This window comes from Mus pahari, chromosome X (assembly GCF_900095145.1).
Source record: "Mus pahari chromosome X, PAHARI_EIJ_v1.1, whole genome shotgun sequence".
Lineage (NCBI taxonomy): Eukaryota > Metazoa > Chordata > Mammalia > Rodentia > Muridae > Mus > Mus pahari.
In genome coordinates, this window is record NC_034613.1 from 131,273,794 (window position 1) to 131,282,652 (window position 8,859).

At 40.0% G+C, this 8,859-nt stretch overlaps 1 protein-coding gene and 1 pseudogene across 1 annotated transcript; both read left to right on the plus strand.

Annotated features, from left to right (window-relative positions):
* Window positions 1-272: 272 nt before the first annotated feature.
* Window positions 273-908, plus strand: Cldn34 (claudin 34). Its single transcript, XM_021187315.1, has one exon. It carries the CDS (start codon window positions 273-275, stop codon window positions 906-908), a length of 636 nt encoding a protein of 211 aa, XP_021042974.1.
* A 1,218-nt stretch (window positions 909-2,126) lies between these two features.
* LOC110314521 lies at window positions 2,127-2,741 on the plus strand (annotated as a pseudogene).
* Window positions 2,742-8,859: the final 6,118 nt, after the last annotated feature.

Genomic DNA, 8,859 nt, shown 5'->3' on the forward strand with positions numbered 1-8,859 from the left:
GGCTGAATATCTGTATTCAAACTTCATTGTCTATCTGAACCAGCAGTCAGAAATGGAACTGTTAAAATTTACTGTCAAGCCATAGTAAATATTCCTAGAAGGATCTTCTCATAATCTCAATAGCAATTTCCAGAACAAAGGCCCATTTTCTCAAACATAAACACTTATTCCCTCCTGTTACTAGTCACCCAACTGACAGTGCCCCAGGCTTGAGGAGCCTGTCTTTATTTTATCTTGTATTTCTTTGCAGTTGTCCAGTGTTCACTGTCATCATGATATTGTTCAACAATGGTTCCAGTCGCCAGATAGGAGGTTTTGCTCTGTCTACCTTGGGATGGATTCTTTGCATCACCTCCATGGGCCTCCCACAGTGGCGCGTGTGGTACGCGAAGGAACCTATGATCTCTTATCCTAGTATGGCCTTTGTTGGAGTGTGGAAAGCCTGCATCTACCACTATGACAACGTCAGCAATATTAGAATGTGTTACCATTACAGCTACCATGACACCTTCATTCCTTTGGATATTCGTGTTTCTCAGCACCTGATGTTGACTTCCAGCCTTTTCTTGCTGATTGCAAAATTGGCCATTGTTTATGCTCTTAGAAATGTGTACACAGGAAGACAAGAGAAGAGTGTGACCTACAATGCCTTTGGCCTTTCAGCAATTCTGAACATCATTGGCAGTAGCTTTGTCTTCCTTGCTGTCTTGTGCAGTTATTTCTCCATCATAAACAAGGAGGGGATTGCTTTTCCACCATCTTTCCATATGCCCTTTTACCCACATACTCAGCAGGTTGGCATTGCTATGGTAATGGCGTCTCTAGCAGCCATCCTGTTCTTGTGTAGTGGTGTGATTTTCATCCCTTACTCATTTCCCTTAAACATACGAGTCCTTTCTAATATCTGAAAGTGAGTGTTTATCACCTTGAAAAAAATCCAAAACTTCATGTTGTTACAGCAAGGATTTTTGAGATGTCTGTCTCAAAACCAAGGACTCAACAATGCTCAAATGGTCTGTGACAGAAAATGAACAAATACCTCTTTATTATCTTTTCTGTCTCATTTGTTTTATTACTTCAATGGTTAGATTATTACATTAAAATAAACTTACCCACTTGTCAATTGATCTTATGAAATTTCAGTTTTAATTGATTTCAGTGGAGGAAAATAATTAATAAACATAGTATATATGAAAATGAATGTTAGAACACATTAATCTTTCATATTGCCCTCTGATTTCAAGTCTAAAAACAAAAGCTGACATATTTGCCATGCCATAATAATAGCATCTCTGCCATATGAAGTTTCCCAAATATATTCAAGTTGACAGATCAGTGTTAGAAACATCCCCTGGATATTATGAAACTCAAGAGTTTGAATATGTCTATATTTCCTTTAATAAGCAATCATTTACCTCTGTGTCTGACCTAACAGACCTATCATGCCAGCATGCCACTAGGTACCACAAACTCAAAATCAAGAATATCATCTGATAACATGAAATCTATAGCAGAGATTTCCCCACTTTGTTATAATTCAACTACCTCATTGAAAGATGCCTTGGATTATGACTTCATTTTGTTCCTTAACCATAAAAGCTTCATGAGTAACTATTAAAACTTTATGATAAACAAATATCCTTTTACTCATTCATTTCTTGTTCTACATTGTTGCCCTATTTCTCTCCTAGATAGGGATATCATGTCTAAAGTTCAGGCCCATTAAGTCTCGTTGATAATCCAGTGATTCTTATGATGTTCTTGCCCTTCAGTGCTCTATCCTGTAGTGGTCTAGAGTTGACTGGAGACTCAGACAACATCACCCCATAGTCTGTGTATAGACCCATACATCATCCAAAAAGTTCTTCCTAAATTCTAGAATTCTTCTATTCCTGAGCACTCATTAACAGCCATTTCTGTCACAATTACTTATAAGGACCCTAATCAGTTTCCCTGAAGTCCCTAATACACTTAAACTTCCAGATAATTAAAAGACTATTAATGATAAAGCCTGATGGGGTGGCATTGTCTATTGTTGTTGGGACTAGGAAGCTTCAAGGAGCTCACTGGAAATGGCGTTGGACTTCTGTGTCTCTGCTTGCTGTTGTGGACCCCACACTTAAAGGATGACCTCTAGGAAGAATGTGCTGCTGAAGGGCATGATTCTAGGAGATTATGGTATTGGAAAGGCATATCTCATGAACCAGCATGTGAATAAGCTCAGTAGCCAGTACAAAGCCACATACCTTCTCACCAAGGAGGTGATGGTGGATTACAGAATTGTTACAATGCATATCTGGGACACATCTGGTCAAAAATGGTTCCAGTTTCTTGGTGTGGCCTTCTATAGAGGTTCAGATTGCTGCATTCTGGTGTTTGATGAGACTGCCCCCAACACATTCACAATCCTTGACAGCTAGAGAGACAAACTTCTTATTCAGGCCAGCCCCTGGGATCCCAAGAACTTCCCTTTTGTTGTGTTGGGAAACAAGATTGGCCTCAAAGACAAGGCAAGTGGTCACAAAGAGAGCACAGGCTTGGTGCTACAAAAACAAGCAAACAACATTCAGTACTTCAAGATCAGTGCCAATGTGGAGCAGGCCTTTCAGACAATTGCTCAGAATACCCTTAAGCAGGAATCAGAAGTGGAACTGTACAATGAATTCCCTGAATCCATCAAGCTGGACAAGAATGGCCAAGCCAAGGCCTCTGAAGAGCTGAAGTTGTTGAAGGGGCAGTGAGCACAGAGCATGAAGTTCTTTACAGACCAAGAACACACACCTTGGCCTTCAATCTGCATCCCTCCTCCTCCAAACAGAACATCAGCTGCCAAAAGAAACTCTGCCAAACACAGTTACCTAACACACACACACAGAGAGAGAGAGAGAGAGAGAGAGAGAGAGAGAGAGAGAGAGAGAGAGAGATTTCAACTTGTGTCTGTCATGGCTCCTGGGACAGCTGCTCACCATGAATTCTCTTTATGGCATATGATGGAGATCTTGGGCACTCTGAGGTGCAGTGGGCATGGAAAGATTACTGTTTTGTCCACTGGAGAGTGAAGGAACAGTTTACAGTTTATATGTATCTACTTATCTGATTTTTGAACAGTCTTGTGTTTTATTTACCCCTACCCATCCCTTAAAGATCCCGTGGGAAGTCTGGTGCCCACACTCCAGTCTGAACAGGCTGTTTTGAATGTATCTGTTAATACTCATTACTTTTAACTAATCAGAACGTTTTTAACAGCATCCATTTATTATGTGATGGTTCTTAGAAAAGAATCTTATAATGTTAATATGTGCAACCAATTAAAAATGTATAAATTTGCATAAGGAATTACTGGATTGTGTGTTTAAGTCCTCTAATGAAGGAATGCAAGATGTAGGGTTAAACCTTGTCCGGATTACAGAGTGCTATAGACTCAAATTTGGAAGTCCAACTAGTAGCAGTATTCTGTAGATACAAAAAAATTATGTACTACTTTTTTCACCACATGGAGGCAAATTTTATTATTTCATCTTATATTCACTTGGTAGTTATGGCATGTGGTGCTTGTACATAAACACATGACCTCTTGGTTGACTGCCCTTAAGATTCTCTGGATAAATAATACAAAAAGTAATTAGAAAGGGATAATTTATCATTCACTTTTCTATACTGGTGATTCTGAAAAACAAGTCTGAATCTCATCACATAGGTATCAAAATTAATACTTATGAACTTGTTATATTCCATGTCTTTTTACCTTACTTCCTCCTCACAATAGCCCTTGGTATATTAAAATCAATTTGGAGGTTCAGTTTTAAACTTAGGTAGTGTAAGTTCTTTTAATTAATTAATTTTTTTTACACTCCATATTTCATTCCCCCCTGCCCATCCTCTGACTGTTCCCATACCTTCTCCCTACACTCCTGTCTCCATGTGGATGTCCCCACCTGACCTCTAAACTCTCTGTGGCCTCCAGTCTCCTGAGGGTTAGGTGCATCATCTCTGAATGTACACAGACCTAGCAGTTCTCATATGATATGAGGGCCTCATATCAGCTGGTGTATGCTGCCTGTTTGGTAGTCCAGTGTTTGGGAGATCTAGGGGGTCCAGATTAATTGAGACTGCTGGTCCTTTTACAGGGTCACCCTTCTCCTCATATTCTTTCAACCTTCCCTAATTCAACAACAGGGGTCAGCTGCTTCTGTCCATTGGTTGGGTGCAAATAACTGCATCTGACTCTTTCAGCTGCTTGTTGGGTCTTCTGGAGTGTGGTCATGCTAGGTCCCTTTTTGTGGGCTCTCCACAGCCTCAGTAATAGTGTGAGGCCTTGGGACCTCCCCTTGAGCTGGATCCCACTTTGGGGCCTGTCGCTGGACCTTCTTTTCCTCAGGCTCCTCTCCATTTTCATCTCTGTATGTCAGACAGGAACAATTATGGGTCAGAGTTGTGGCTGTAAGATGGCCTCCCACTCCCTCATTTGATGCTCTGTCTTCCAGCTGGAGATAGGATCTATAAGTTCCCTCTTTGTACTGTTGGGCATTTCATCTAAGGTCCCTCCCTTTGAGTCCTGAGAATCTCTCACCTCCCAGGTCTCTGGTACATTCTGGATGATCCCCCTAAGTTCCTATCTACCAAGGTTGCCTATTTCCAATCGCTCTGCTGGCACTTAGGGCTTCAGTCCCTTTCCCTTACCCAATACCAGATCAGGTTCTCCTCCCCTATCATTCCCACCCCCATCCATTTTGCCTCCCAAGTCCCTCCCTCCCTCCCCACTTGTGATTGCTCTCTTCTCTCTCCCAAGTGGGCCTGAGGCATCCTCACTTGGACACTTCAACTTGTTGACCTTTTTGAGTTCTGTGGACTGTATCTTGGGAATTCTGTACTTTTTTTGGCTAATACCCACCTATTAGTGAGTATATAGCATGCATGTCCTTTTGGGTCTCAGTTACTTCACTCAGGATGATATTTTCTAGTTACATCCATTTGCCTGCAAAACTCAGGATATTCTCATTCTTAATAGCTAAGTAGTATTCCATTGGGTAAATGAACAACATTTTCTGTATCCATTCTTCTGTTGTGTGACATCTGTTGTTTCCAGCTTTTGACTATTACAAATAAGGCTGCTTTGAACATAGTGGAAACATGTGCCCCTGTGGTGTGGTGTGGCATCTTTGGGGTATATTCCCAAGAGTGGTATAGCTGGGTCTTCAGGTAGATCTATTTCCAATTTTCTGAGGAACTTCCAGATTGATTTCCAGAGTGGTTGTACCAGTTTGCAATCGCACCAGCAATGGAGGAGTGTTCCTTTCTCCACATCATCTCCAACATGTGTTGTCACCTGTGGTTTTGATCTTAGCCATTCTGATTGGTGTCATCAGTGTCATTTTGATTTGAATTTCTCTGATCACTAATGACTTTGAACATTTCTTTAGGTGCTTCTCAGCCATTTGAGATTCTCCAGTTGTGAAATCTCACTTTAGTTCTATACCCCATTTTTTTTATTGGGTTGTTTGGTTTTTTGGTGATTAGTTTTTTTGAGTTCTTTATATATTTTGGATATTATCCCTCTATTGGATGTGTGGTTAGTGAAGATTTTTTTCCCAATCTGTAGGTTGCTGATTTGTCTTATTGACTATGTCCTTTGCCTTACAGAAGCTTTCCACTTTCATGAGGTCCCATTTATCAATTCTTTATCTTAGAGCATGAGGTACTGGAGTTCTAGTTAGGAAATTTCCCCCTGTGCCAATGAGTTCAAGGCTCTTTTCCACTTTCTCTTCTTTTAGAGATAGTTTATCTGGTTTTATGTTGAGGTCCTTGATCCACTTGGACTTGAGCTTTGTGCCAGGTGACAAATATGGGTCTATATTAATTTTTCTACACACATACAGACAGTTATATCTGCACTATTTATTGAAGATGCTTTCTTTTTTCCATTGTATATTTTGGGCTTCTTTGTCAAAGATTAAGTGTCCATAAGGGTGTGGTTTTATTTCTGTGTCTTCAATTCTATTCCATCGATCAACGTGTCTGTCTCTGTTCCAATACCATGCAGTTTTCATCACTATTGCTCTGTAGTAAAGCTTGAGGTCAGGGATGGTGATTTATCCAGCTGTTCTTTTATTGTTAAGAATTGTTTTCACTATTCTAGGTTTTCTGCCTTTCCAGATGAATTTGAGAATTGCTCTTTCCATGTCTTTGAAGTATTGTGTTGGAATTTTGATGGGGATTGCATTAAATCTACAGATTGCCTTTGGTGGGATGGCCATTTTTACTATGTTAATTCTATCAATCAATGAGCATGGGAGATCTCTCCATTTTCTGAGATCTTCTTCAATTTCTTTTTGGAGAGACTTGAAGTTATTGTCATACAGGTCTTTCACTTGTTTGGTTAGAGTTACCCCAAGATATTTTATACTATTTGTGGCTATTGTGAAGGGAGTAGTTTCTCTAATATCTTTCTCAGCCTGCTTATCATTTTTATAAAGGAAGGCTACTGATTTATTTGAGTTAATTTTATATCCGGCCACTTGCTGAAGTTGTTTATCAGCTGGAAAAGTTCTCTGGTAGAATTTTTGTGGTAGCTTTTGTATACTATCATATCATCTGCAAATAGTGATACCTTTATTTCTTTTTTGCCAATTTGTGTCCCCTTGATTTCTCTCTCTCTCTCTCTCTCTCTCTCTCTCTCTCTCTCTCTCTCTCTCTCTCTCTCTCTCTCTCTCTCTCTCTCTCTCTCTCTCTCTCTCTCTCTCTCTCTGTCTTATTGGTCTAGCTAGCACTTCGAGTACTATATTGAATAGATATGGGGAGAGTGGGCATCCTTGTCTTGTTCCTGATTTCACTGGGTTGCTTCAAGTATGTTTCCATTTAATTTGATATTGGCTATTGGTTTGCAGTAAATTGCTTTTATTGTGTTTAGGTATGGGCCTTGAATTCCTGTTCTCTCCAGTACTTTTAACGTGAAGGGGTGTTGTATTTTGTCATATGCTTTTTCTGCATCTAAGGAGATGATCATGTGATTTTTTTCTTTGAGTTTGTTTATATAGTGGATTATGTTAATGGATTTTTGTATATTAAACCAACCTTGCATCTCTGGGATGAAGCCTACTTGTTCGTGGTGAATGATGATTTTAATGTGTTCTTGGATTCAGTTTGCAAGAATTTTATTAAGTATTTTTGCATCGATATTCATAAGCGAGATTGGTCTGAAGTTCTCTTTTTTGGTTGGGTCTTTGTGTGGTTTAGGTATCAGAGTAATTGTGGCTTCATAGAATGAGTTAGGTAGTGTTCCTTCCCTTGATATTTCATGGAATAGTTTGAGGAAAATTGGTATTAGGTCTTCTTTGAAGGTCTGGTAGAATTCTGCACTAAACCACTCTGGCCCTGGGGTTTTTTTGGTTGGGAGGTTTTTAATGACTTCTTCAATTTCCTTGTGTGATATGGGCCTATTTCGATAGTTTACCTGCTCTTGATTTAACTTTGGTATGTGGCATCTATCTAGAAAACCATCCATTTCATCTAGATTTTCCTGTTGTGTTGAGTATAGACTTTTATAGTAGGATCTGATTATTTTTTGAATTTCCTGTTTCTGTTGTTATGTCTCCCTTTTCACTTCTGATGTTATTACATTGGATACTGCCTCGGGCCCTTTAATTAGTTTGGCTGGGGGATTATCTATCTTGTTGATTCTCTCAAAGAACCAGCTTCTGGTTTTGTTGACTCTTTGTATTGTTCTCTTTGTTTCTATTTGGTTGAATTTGGTCCTGAGTTTGACTATTTCCTGCCTCTACTCCTCTTGGGTGAGTTCGCTTCTTTTTGTTCTGGAGCTCTCAGATATGCTATTAAGTTGTTAGTGTAGGATCTCTCTGGTTTCTTTACCAGGGCAATTAGTGCTATGAACTTTCATCTTAGCATTGCTTTCATTGTGTCCCATAAGTTTGAGTATGATGTGTCAACATTTCATTAAATTCCAGGAAGTCTTTAATTTCTTTCTTTATTTCTTCCCTGACCCATTGACTAAGAAGTTGTTCTGTTTCCATGTCTATGTGGACTTTCTGTAGTTTTTGCTGTTCTTGAAGAATAGCCTTAGGCCATGATGATCTGATGGGATGCATGGTATTATTTCAATCTTCTTGTATTGGTTGAGGGTTATTTTGTGACTAATTATATGGTCAAATTTGGAGAAGGTACCATGAGGTGCTAGGAACAAGGTGTATTCTTTTGTTTTAGGGTGAAATGTTCTATAGATATCTGTTAAATACATTTGGTTCATATCCCCTCTTAGTTTCTCTGTGTCTCTGTTTAGTTTCTGTTTCAATGACCTGTCCATTAGTGAGAGTGGGGTGTTGAAGTCTCTCCACTATTATTGCTTGTGGTTCAATGTGTGTTTTGAGCTTTAGTGAAGTTTCTTTTATGAATGTGGGTGCTCTTGCATTTGGGACATAGATGAGACTTTCTCTTGGTGGATTTTCCCCTTGATGAATATGAAGTGTTGTTGGGAACAAAATAAAATAAAGGGGGCTGGAAGAGGCCCGGGAAAAAGTTGGGAGGGAAAAGATGCCCATGCTCCACCAGAATTTCCCTATTCCCTGGTCAGTCAGGCATGGGGGAGACTGCCAGGAGCTTTCCAGTGGGCACAGAGTGGACATTGCCTCTGACCCACGCAGCAGGGGGTGGAGAAGGGGCAGCCCCGACCAGGGACACCCCCCCCTGGTGCTACCTTGCTATCACTCCAGGGTTGCAGGACAGAGAATAGGGAAGAAGTTCCCAACACTGACCAGAGTGTGCAGCGGGCCTTGATGTTGCAGAGCAGAGACTCTATGGTTTAAGAGCTTTATTATAGAAATGCAGGGAGAAAGAGAGAAGAGAGAA

Bases quoted from the DNA above. Each gene is read 5' to 3' on its own strand.
- Cldn34 (XM_021187315.1), top strand. From the start codon at position 273: ATGATATTGTTCAACAATGGTTCCAGTCGCCAGATAGGAGGTTTTGCT.